Source organism: Artemia franciscana, chromosome 17 (genome assembly GCF_032884065.1).
Source record: "Artemia franciscana chromosome 17, ASM3288406v1, whole genome shotgun sequence".
In the NCBI taxonomy this organism is placed as follows: domain Eukaryota; kingdom Metazoa; phylum Arthropoda; class Branchiopoda; order Anostraca; family Artemiidae; genus Artemia; species Artemia franciscana.
In genome coordinates, this window is record NC_088879.1 from 26,614,033 (window position 1) to 26,626,465 (window position 12,433).

Consider the following 12,433-nt stretch of genomic DNA (forward strand, 5'->3'; position numbering starts at 1 on the left):
AAAAATACTCTAGCGTAAAGAGCAGGGTATTGAGGAGGGTAAGAAGCTCCTTCTATACATAATAATTTCTCTTCGTTTTAAGTTTTAGTGTTACTCCTTACTTTCAGCTGAAAAAACTTCGTTTTTTAACTTTAATTTCTCATTGTTTTTAAAATGATGCTGGACAATCCAACGCCTCCCCCCCCCATGATAAATTCCTCCATGGAAAGATCTTTTCACGTAACCCCCTCCCCACCACAAAAAAATCCTCCCTGAAAACGTCTGTATTCTTACCAATAACTAATACTATGTGTAAACAATGGGCAAATTTCATAACTTGCAGCCCTTCCCCCGGGGACTGTGAGGAATTAAGTCGTAATAAAAAACATAGTTACTAGATTTTTTTACTACGACGAACAAAATGATTATCTTGAAATTTTGATCCGATAAATTTGGGAAATAAATGTGCGTGGGAGGGGGTATAGTTCCCCTCCAATTTTTTGGTCACTTTCAAAGAGCACTAGAACCTTTAATTTCCGTCAGGACGAGCTCACGACCTTCTAGGACCACTGGATCGATACGATCACCCTTGGAAATAAAAACAAAAAAAAAAACAAAGTAACATAAGCAAAAAAACACGCATCCGTAATCTTTCTTCTTTCCAAAAAAAAAAAAAAAAATCAAAATTTTTGCAGACAAGAGCTTGAAACTTCTACAATAGGGTTCTAAAATACTCCAAATCTGATGATGTGATTGTCATTAAGATTCTGTGACTTTTAGGGGATGTTTCCCCTTTTTTCGAAAATAGGGCAAATATTCTCAGGCTCGTAACTTTTGAGGGTTAAGACTAAGTTTGATGAAACTTGTCTATCTAAAATCAACGTAAAAATCTGATTCATTTGATGTATATATTGGTATCAAAATTCTGTTTTTTAGAGTTTCGGTTACTATTCTACCGGCTCGCTCCTTACTACAGTTTGTTACCGCGAACTGTTTGATAGAAAAAGAAAAATATTACCATTTAAAATTGCTGAAAACTGAGTTTCTAGCAGTGTTTGCCACCCCAAAGAAATTTTCTGGTGGGGCTGATGATGGCCCGTCTTGCCTTTTCCACCTATATGCTTTTAGATATGGGAATGTAACATTTTAGCATAATAGAGAAACATTTTAATTAATTCCTCCCTCTTACCTTTTTCAAAATTTATCTGAAGCCTCAGGAATAGTAAGTAGTTTGTCCATTAAAATGTACTTTTGTCGGAGTCTACCCTACCCCCACCTAAACAATGACTCACCCTCTTTATTTTAGCTCATCTGTAATTACAGATCACCAAACGTAGCCTAATTTCGTTACAAATAAAGTGAATCAACTTGGTTGAATTCAGTACTACCACCGTTTGGCAACACTTCTTTTTGAACTGGGAAGCCTAAAATATAGTTATTGATACTTTTAAATCAATTAGCTTGTCAGAATTTTAAATTGACTGCAAATTCGTCCTCTTCGGGGTACAGTTGTAGTTTAATGCCCTAAACTACCTGAACTGTCACCCAACCACCGCTGTTATTTTGGCGTCTGGCCTCTCGGAAAAATTTCTGCCGGCGCCCTTGATATATATATATATATATATATATATATATATATATATATATATATATATATATATATATATATATATATATATATATATATATATATATATATATATATATATATATATATATATATCGAAATAGGTTTTCAAAAACATGTCGCATAAATCACAAATATAAAATTTTTCTTTGTTTAATGTTTTCCCTTCACTCTTACTTTTATAAAAAAAAAAACTTTTTTTTTAAATTTACGTACCCTGCATGGCTCACTGAACTTTTCTAATTGTTCATTTCTAGATATAATCCCACCCCAAGTTTCGACCCGCTCACCCCACAAGATCTCACAAAGAGGTTTCTTAAGATAATTACTCACGAAAAACAGCCGTTGGTCCCAAAAGAAGTTATGATCCAAAAGTTGCATAATTGCGTTAATAGCATCAGTTTAAACCATGGCTGCAGCATATTGAAAATAGAAGCTCAACAACCTAAACATCAACAACAGGATATAGGTTGTATGTTCTTAGGCCCCCTCTAAAATTAGTAATGCTACGACTTTCCCCTACTTGCTACGTTTTGTACCATTCAACAATTTTTTTTTTAGATCATGACTTCCTCCCACCCCAAAGAAAATAATTTTTGCATATATAAGCCTGGCAAACATTTTCTGCGATTCGACCAGTTTTTAGGTCATGATTACCCCCCCCCTCAAAGATAAAATTCTTACATATTGGCCTGGTAAAAAATGCTTCGTCACATAATAATTTTGAATTTATACTTAACTCTTTTAATATGTAATAAGAAAAAACTCTTTAGATGAATTTATTAGGCTATTACGCATTTACCTTTTTACATTCGACTTATCATTTCTTCTTTATTTATTTCCTTGCAAAGCTTCTGATCTTTTGCGAATAATGCATCCCTTTTCGAAGGCACCGATAGATGTTCTTTTAATGGAGAGGGACTGGTTTATAAAAATGCAAAAATAATTAGATATATACCAAAAAGGGTCAAATGAGTCTTTCTGCAGTTTTACCGAGATGTTTTCAAGAAGTCAATGATTAACCTATTTAAGATTTAATGCAGAAAATAAGATTAACGAAAACTAAGCAAGGACGATGGAGCGTGCGAGTGTGTGCATTTATGTTGGTCTCAGGCGGCTTGGGGCTGCGGTGAGTTGTTAGTAGTAGTAGGATTAGTAATCTGGGGTAAATAAAATAATGTTTTTTAGAAGAAGGGAGGATAGTTCAGAGGAAGTTTCCTAAGGGAAAGATGAAAAAGAGAAAATTTCTCTAAGCCACAATTTCAACTTTTTCAGCAATTTTAGTGTTCCTTTGAACTAACCATCAGGATAGCTAAGATTCTTCCCTCTGTTCTTTCCCTTTATCTCTCTATACAACAGTAGAATAGTCCTGAATACAAAAATAAGAAAAGATGAAATAAGATTAAAACGTTTGTGAGGCCAAAGAAAAAAAACTTACAGCATTGGTCCAGTGCTACTGGCGGACCAGGGTATTTACCATTTTCACATTTCCCTAGCTCTGGTAGGGACACTCGCCAACGAGTTCCATCTTTGCATGGCGTTAATTCATACTGGTAGTCTTCCTACAGCAGAAGAAAAAATCAGAAAGGACAACCTCACAACCAGCATTTGAAGCAGTGGAGCACCGAACAAAAACTAAATCAATAATACGGAACTGTAAACAGATTTTTTTTTTCGGCAAAGACAATTTCACTCCTTTTAATTTTTCTTTTTACGAAATTTCATTTTTTCATAAGGTTAGAACTTCAACTCTATGGTTCTTGAACATGTTGAATATGATGGTGTTTCAACAAGGAGCGATAAGGAGGGCGGGGGGGATTAACCTTATTTTCCTAAAATCATGTACATTCTCTTTGGCTAATAGGCTTTGATGGGTAGCGTTTAAACTTAATAAAAATTTTCGTAACTGGAGCCACCATAAAAGGCAGACTTGTTTGATTCCAATATGAAACAGTTCGTGGTAACGAATTGTAAGTAAGGAGCGACCCGGCTCAATAGTAGTCAAAACTTCAAAAAACGGAATTCTGATACCAAAAGATATATTCCGAAAGAATTAAATTTTTATGTTAATCTTACATATATAAGTTTCATTAAGTTTAGTCTTACCACCAAAGGTTACGAGCCTGAGGAAACTTGCCTAATTTTAAAAGAAAGAGGGATACACCCCCTAAAATTCATAGAATCGAAATAAAAATTACACCATTAGATTCAGCATATTGGAGAACTCTGCTGTAGAGCTTTGAAGCTCCTATCTTTAAAAATGTGGAATTTTGTAATTTTTGTCAGAAGAACGATCAGGCATGCTTGTTTTTTTTTTCCAGAAGTTATCGGATCGACCGAATGGGCCTAAAACATCTAAGAGGGCTCATTCTAACGGAAATTAAAAGATCTAGTACTTTTGCTAAGTGACCAAACATTGGAGGGTAACTAGGCCCCTCCCATACCACTTTCTTTCCCAAAATCATTCGATAAAAATTTTGAGATTTCTATTTTGTTCAGCATAGTTGAAAGGCCTAATAGCTATGTCTTTGGGGCTGACTTACTCCCCCACAGTCCCTGGGGGAGAGGCTGCAATTTACAAACTTTTACCAGTGTTTACATACAGTAATTATTATTGAGAAGTGTACAGACCTTTTCAGGGGGATTTTTAGTCGGTAACACCACGTAAAAACACCACTTTAATGTTTTGGCACTTATGAAACTGCCTTAGAACAAAAAACTTTGGTAATGGAATGGGGGAAGTTAAAAAACTTGGAACTTTGGCGACCAAAGCGAACAAAAACTATTAAAAAACATTTTCCGAAAAAGAAGTTTAAAAAAAAAATTGAAGAGCCATATTAAGCTTAAGAATAGCAAAAACTAAATTCCTAAAATAGTTCAAACTCAAACGACTAGAAATCAATATGAATATTTCTGCTGATCTTAAGTTTGATATGGCTCTTTGCTTTTCTTTTAAAAACTTCAGCTTTCGAAACGTTTTTTTGATTAATAATAGTAACACATTGGAGCCTTGCGGCTCTTTACTTTACGCAACGCTATAGTTCTAATTCTTATGAAACAAATAACTGACTGGTCAAGAATTATTAAGCCTAGATAATGATGTGTCACTATGCACACATGTGAATTGAATTTAGTTAAAATAATTTATTTTTAATGAAAAGTAGCCTAGACAAGTTTCAAAGTTTTCTGACTCACCAACTGACAGTTTCGTAAACCTTCAGATACTAGGAACGAAATACATTGAAAAAATAGCACATAATATATGTTATCCATCTTGACTCATCTCCTCTAAGCATTCGGGAAGCAGTTTGCTTTATCCAACTTCTCTTGAGGAAAGCGCGCTGAGTTTTATCGATCCAAGTCACCCACTGTTCCTGAATCTAGGCTATTGAACATGTGTATTTGTCTAATGGAAAAATGGTGTAATCAACAGGTGAGCCTGGATTCTGTGGTTTCAAATAATTGATAACAATGTAGGCTTGGGGAAAACGAAGGGCTCAGTATCTAATTGCAAACCAACCAGCAGATGACAGGACTGTCTTTGGTTACTGACAACAGCTAGGGGACGGAAAGACGCAATTATTTCTTTTTATACCACGGCTAAATTTGCAGTACTTAAAGTTCCCAAACATTTTCTTAGAAAATTATGTTTCAAGGGTGTGATCCCATCTGTTTTGCAAACAAACGGGAAAAAAACATAACGGTCTTAGCTTAAAGGTCTTAACTTAAACCTAGAGTTGGCTTAAAGAATTATAAGCTAAAAATCTTACTAAGAACATTTTCTTTTCTCTGTTATATTTTTTGAATTTCAAAGATGTGAAAGTAAATTTCTTTTTAACACTATTTAAAAAAAATGTATATTTATCTAATTTTTGTGTTCTCGATTTAATAAGCAAATTTCATTAAAATAAACAATGGGTTCTTGATTTTCTAGGTTTGCTTTTTGTGCAAAGGCAGCTGTTTTGCTGCACTCCACCAAAGATATCGCGGGAATGAGGAATTTGAAGATGCCCAAGTACTTTTTACGGCTAAAGGACATTTGGTTATTATGATTGTGAGTTGTTAGGACTACAATAGCAAAACAGCTGGAATATCTGCGGTTTATGTGTTTTAAAATAGTTATTGATCATCTAACAGCTTATATAGTTTGTTTCTTAAAGTTTACCTGGGCTTACCAAACCTGTGCAACTTAAGAATAGCACAGGATTTGCGTGCTGTCACCATACAGGTGATTAAGTTTTGGCAACAGATATCAAGATTGTCTGACAAGCGCCTGGCGAAGGGGTTCTCCTGAAATGTGGAATTGTTCTAAAAAGATAACATGACCACAAAAGGTTAAGGCCGAGCTGGATAATTCTGGGCTCTCGTGGAATTAAAATGAGGGTCAGGGTTCCGGCCCCTAGTGTAAACCTGAAAATGCCTCCGTAAACTTTAATAACATCTATGGAACCAGACATTCCATCCGTCCTACCAACAACCTTCATTTTTGTTTTTCAAACCTGTATAATTAGTGAGTTTAAGTAAGGTCGCACTGCTTCAAAAACGTTTTCCTAATGTTTAGTGGTGAAACTAATGTTTAGTTCCACCAACTTTTTAGTGGAAACTCGTAGAAGGCAGGCATGTTGCAATACACTTAAAGTATGATCATGTAAGGGTTTTCAATATGTGTTGGTGGAGGCTTAAAGTGCTCACATGTTCTATCTATTACCCCCATCCTTCTTATCACCAACTTCCTGACAGAAGCTGTAAGTATATAAAGGTTTTTAATCAGCATGATTATAGGTGGTGCCGATCGGAACAAAACATTTCCAATCGGAAGGAAGGTGGTTGCAAGGGCCTCCTAATACTCCCACCAGCACCTTGTTTCTGCGCACAGGTAACCACACTTCACCTGATTCAACCACAATCTTACGATATCATTTTTTGTTGATTAAGGGTCAAATTGGTCCCGCCGTTCTCTGTTCTACCCAACAGCACCTTAGCAAAAAGGTAAACTTGTTGCAAGTTGTTTGGTTTAGAATTACGTAAAGGATTTTCAATCTCTACGACTGGAAAACGAAAATGGGACAGTTAACCCTTCAAACCCCCGAAAAAGTTGGCAAATGGACCTCAAAAGTGGCCGTTTCCTCTCTCATTCCATCGGTTTTAGCAGAAAATTAGACATGCGACCCTTCGTTTTAGCTACATCATGCAAGAACTTTTGATCGATAATATCAAAGGCGCAAATTGACCCTATAGCCGCCTCGTCTCACTTATTGTCCAAACTCCTCCCAATGTCACCAGATCCGGTCGGGATTTACAATAAGAGCTTTGAGACACGATATCCTTCTAAATATCAAATTTTATTAAGATCTGATCAACCGTTCGTAAGTTAAAAATACTTAAATTTTTCTATTTTTCCGAATTAAACCACCACCCCCCCCCCCCAGATGGTCAAATCGGGAAAACGACTATTTCTAATTTAATCTGGTCTGGTCCCTGATAAGCCTGCCAAATTTCATCGCCCTAGCTTACCTGGAAGTGCCTAAAGTAGCAAAACCGGGACCGGCAGAATTTGCGATTGCTATATGTCACTTGGCTAATACCAAGTGCAATTAAAAGTATTCGTAATCTTACATTAAGTTAACTTAAGATATATCCTATATCAACTAACTTCATATAAAATAGCTGCACATTTTGGCTCGATAAAAAGAAAGAAAAAAATGAGAGTTAAGTGTTTTAACAAATTTGACAGCTAATTGATAAGCAACGAACTGATAAAGTAACGCGGTTTCCTTCATTTTTTATTTTTGTTCTCTTTTCGGTTTCTTCTTTGCTCCCTGTTATAGCAGAGATGTTTTCCGGTATATTAAACAGTGCAGAATGGCCCTTATCTTGGGTTACGTCTATTCTAGTACCATTATTTAAAAAGGGGAATAGATTAGACCATGGGAACTATAGAGGCATAAGCCTAAGTAGTGAGCTTAGTAAGGTTTTTGCTAAGATACTGTGTGGTAGGATAGACCAAAATAGAATTTCATCAGATCCACAGGCAGGGCTCAGAAAAGGCTAAAGTTCGGCAGATCAGATTTTTATTTTATTAGGGATGATCTGATTTTTATTTGTTGCATTTTTGGATTTAAAAGGGGCGTTTGATAGAGTGGATAGAAGTTTAATGATAGAGCCTTTGTTAGCACAAGGGCTACCAAGCGTATTTGTTAAGATTATAGTATCTATGTATAATATAGTTAAGACTGTAGTACGGGTAGGCAAGGATTTCTCTAGGGTTATTAGGAGTAGATTTGGTGTTAAGCAGGGATGTACAATTTCCCTGAGGCTATTTTCATTGTATGTTAGCGGTTTTGTAGAACATTTGATAGGCAGAGGCGGCCCAAAAATAAAACTTTCAAGTGCAAGCGTTATGGCATTGCTTTTTGCGGACGACATAGTGGAAAGTAAAGAACATTTTCAACAACTGCTAATTCTAGCATCTTCTTACTTTAAGAATAAGAAACTAGTATTAAACATAAATGAGTCGGTAGTGATGGTTTTTAGGAAAAATAGAGAACGGATAGATTCACAGTGTAAGTTTAAGTATTAAGGTAGGACACTAAACTGTGTAGATGAATTTCAGTACTTAGGTTGTAGGCTTTCGGCAAATGGTAAATGGAAGAATCATCTCAAAATAGTAGAAAGTAAGGCAAATAGAGTACTAGGATTGTTACGTAAAAGTAGTATTAAGCAACTTAGGGATGTAGGACTGCTATAAAATGTAGTTTTAATGCTAAGGTTAGATTGGCTTTGCATTACGAGGCCAAGCTTTGGGGGGGTTTAATAAGGGGTTAAATTTAGAAAGAATGCAGTTGAGGCTTTTTAAGCGTATGTTAGGCCTTGATAATAAGTTTAATAGGTTATTACTGAGAGGGAATATAGGAATAAAGTGTATGAGACAGAGTAGGTTAATTAATATGGTTAAGTATTGGGAAAGGGTGTCATCGATACAAGATAATAGGCTAGTTAACCAAGCATTTTTAATTATGCTTCAACATAGGAGGAAGGATTCATGGCCAAATCAGGTGAAGAATATATTCGACCGTGCAGGGCTAGATAGTTGCTGAAATGAGGAAAATGGGATAGATGAGATGGTAGGGACTGTATCTAGGTGAGTTGCTGCTAGGCTAGAATCTCAGGAAGTTCAGGTTTGGCAAGCTGAGAAGGCCACCTCGCCGTCCCTTGGGATATATGTCGAGGTCAAGGAGAACTGGGGCGAAGAAATTTACCTAAAAATGGGATTGGCTCCGGAAGATTTGAAATTGTTAATCTATGTAAGGGGGAATTTTATGGCTCTTGGAGAACGTAGGAAATATTAAGGGAAAAATAAATTGAGGGATGGTCCTTACAGTTGCCCTATGAGTGGAGAGATGGATGAGTCTTTGCATCATTTTGCAGGGAGTTGAGTTGCGCTTGGAAATATTTCATAGGGAGGTCGGCAGGAGAGATTAGATTTTGGAAATTTTGTGAGAAGTAGGTGTTACCTAAGTATAAATATTGTTGGGAAGTTCGTCCGGGTAGGTATGAGGTATCGTGATGATTTACATAATTAGTTTTCCTGTCTTTTCAGTCTACATTCTGTTGCTGTATTTCTTCGCTTGTTTTGTGTATGTCACCATGGCCCAATTGGGTTGTCGTGTGAATAAATCAATCTATCTATCTATCTAAAAAAAAAGTCTTTTTAGATGTTATTTATTATTCCGTTAAGTTTGGAATGGATACAGTACAACAAAAGTAAGAAAAAGCAACTAAAAAACAAGGAAAAGCAACTAAAAATCTAACTACTCTCCTTTGAAATATACAATCGAAAAGTATGCACGACGTATGTTACCACTCCCTGCTACCACCCAATCTGACTAAAGAGGATGAAGCAATTACTTTAACTCTAGAAGCAATTGAATATAGTTCCATGCTCGAATCATATTCTGATATACTAGTAAAGTACCTACAAGTACTAGAATCTTTTCCTGAGACCTAGTGTCTGTGACTTTTTGGTTGCCCTTGTTAAAAGTGCCAGTGCCAGTACATCTTCTGGTATATAAGATCGCATATTAAATCTTTTGAAAAAATCACAACATTTTGTGGCTCCAAATAAAGGTGAAAATTCTTTACCCACATGGATACTCCCTTCATTACTTATCATAGATAAATATTCCAAAGTTGTGGCAGCAGTATCTAGGCGTAACTATATGAAGAAAACTGGTTATTATAATTGGAAGTGATATGATAAAGTGTCTGATAAATGGTTTACCTATGCAAAGCATCATAATGATATAATTGACAAAGCCTTCTGTAACGGTGAAACTAGCTGGAAGGCATCAATACGTCATTCAGTTTACATGTATGACGCAAAAAAACGAAGAAACTAGCAATCAAAAACCTATAATGATTTTCCTCAAGAAAGAAATTTCCGAGGATTTAAATTTCCAAATTTTAATGTTGAAAGCATGGAAGAGGATCCACTAAGTACAGAGCAGATAAAAACTATACTAAGCTTGTGTGTTGGACTCTTGGTTCCTTCTTCTGATGGTGATACTTTGAACGTAGTTTTGAAGGTTTGTTTAAGACTCATTCGCGAATATGAAAACTGTGTTCCTTCTATTGATGGCGATACTTTGAACGCAGTTTTGAAGTTTTGTTTAGGACCAACTCGTTTATGAAAAAAGTTATAGAAAAGCTATCATGGTTTTTCTCAAGAAAAAAGGGGGATTGACCAGAGTTGGAAATTCCAACAGATGAACCGATGAATCTTCTTGACAGCCCCCCAAAAAATGTTATCAAAAACAAGAAAAACAATTCAGAGACTAATCCAAGTACTTGTGAAGCGTACAGCTATACAATATTTTGATTTGCTACTGTTCCCAGAAGCCGCTGAATCAGCACAGATGTGTTAGGTCTCTGTAAATGGTGATTTCGACTTTGACTAAAAGCTGATTGACGAACGTTATGAATTTATTGAGCAGAGGTTGGTTCACCACCATCATCGACCCGGACCCACTGTTTTCTAGTGCTTCATCACGATGCTCATTAACATTTTCTTCATCAATTCTCTTCCTCGCCTGCAACGAAAACAGATAATAAAGATAATGAAATTCAAGGTCATATATCAAATTAACTATGCTATATAGCAATACTGGGATGTTAAAAGATAAAAAAATTAAGACTAGTTAATTCAAACAATAGACACACCTGAAAATAAGACAGTGGAGGGGGTTTGAAGTTGTCTTCTATTTGTATATTATTAAAAGCATATATTAAAAGCATATTATTAAAAGCATATATTAAAAGCATATTATTAAAAGCATATATTATATATTAAAAACATCAAGTCGTAGAACTGGAGCATATTAACAACCATATATTTTTAATAGCACAACGGTTGCAGTAAAGGGTCAACTATCAAAATTAACGAAGTGGTCAATTTTTCAAATAGCCTTAGTAGTCAAAATAGAGACCATTTATTTTTAAAACTGTTAAAGCCATCTTTGAAGTTGAAATGTGGGTATGTAATAACTTATTGGAGCAATATGGATTGGCAGAGCGATTTTCAATTAGTATTATCGGAAGCAGAACAAACTTGGTGCGTTGGTTCTGCAATACCCCTTGTCTGTTTTTTTTTAGTCATTTTCTTTTCTAGAAAAAAGTCGCTGAATATGTAGAAACTTTAAATTTTGAGTAAAGAACTTACATTGACAAAATAATACTTCGCTTTAGCTTTCTAAAATTGGTTTCTACAGTACTCCATAGTTGAATATGTAAACCACAACGAAAATGAACAAAGACAAGTTTACTACTACTACTACTAATAACTCACTGCAGCACCAAGCCGCCTGAGGCCAACACAGCTACGCACGCTCCTCCTCCAACCTAATCTATTTAAAGCCTCCCTCTTTACACCCTCCCAGGAAGTTCCCATTTCCTTTAAATCCTTATTTATGACATCCTCCCAACCCAGACAAGGACGACCTGCTTTCCGTGTAGCCCCAGACGGTTGGCCAAAAAGGACAATCTTCGGTAATCTGTCATCCTTCATCCGTAGAACGTGGCCTAGCCATCTCAACCTTTCTTTCATTATAGCCCCAGAAAGCGGGATTGAACCACACTTTTCGTACAACCTACTGTTTGAAATACGGTCAGTCAGCCGGGTACCCAGAACAATCCGTAGGCAATTTCTCTGGAAAACATCTAGTAAATTTTCATCTGTTTTTCGGAGTGTCCATGCTTCAGAGCCATATTTGACCACTGTCATCACTGTAGCTTCCAATATTCTAATCTTGGTTTGTAGGCTTATCTTTCTATTCTTCCAAACTTTTTTTAACTGTGAAAAAACACCCTGAGCTTTAGCTATTCTACTTTTAACATCTTCACTGCTCCCACCATCTTTACTAATAATACTACCAAGGTAACTGAAGCTCCCAACCTGATCAATCTTTTCGTTACCTAAGGTCACCTGTTCATCTTCACTTATTCCTAACCTTAGTGACTTAGTCTTCTTAACATTAATTTTCAAGCCTATTTTAGCACCCTGAACTCGTAAAACCTCTAAAAATTCATTCATTTTGCTCACACTTTCATCTAATATGCTTAAATCATCAGCATAATCTAAGTCCAGGAGCGTTCTTCCTCCCCATTTGATTCCATGGTCTCCAATTGCCTTTCCTGTGCTCCTTAAGACGAAGTCCATCAAAATGATCCATATAAAGGGGGATAGAACACAACCCTGCTTAACTCCTGATTTAATACAAAACCAGTTGCTAACCTCATTTCCTACCTTAACCGCAGCAGTATTATTCTCGT

General features: G+C 36.0%; 1 protein-coding gene across 1 annotated transcript in view; it reads right to left on the reverse strand.

The window, feature by feature from the left end:
- LOC136038077 (endosome/lysosome-associated apoptosis and autophagy regulator family member 2-like) overlaps positions 1–12,433 on the reverse strand; it is a 160,363-nt gene that overhangs the window by 83,663 nt on the left and 64,267 nt on the right. Inside the window, exons 2-3 of the mRNA XM_065721073.1 lie at positions 4,802–5,012; positions 3,045–3,168 (exon numbers count right to left, since the gene is read on the reverse strand). Coding sequence (XP_065577145.1) covers positions 3,045–3,168; positions 4,802–4,879 — 202 coding nt within the window. The 5' untranslated portion in view covers positions 4,880–5,012. The remainder of the gene's footprint in view (positions 1–3,044; positions 3,169–4,801; positions 5,013–12,433) is intronic.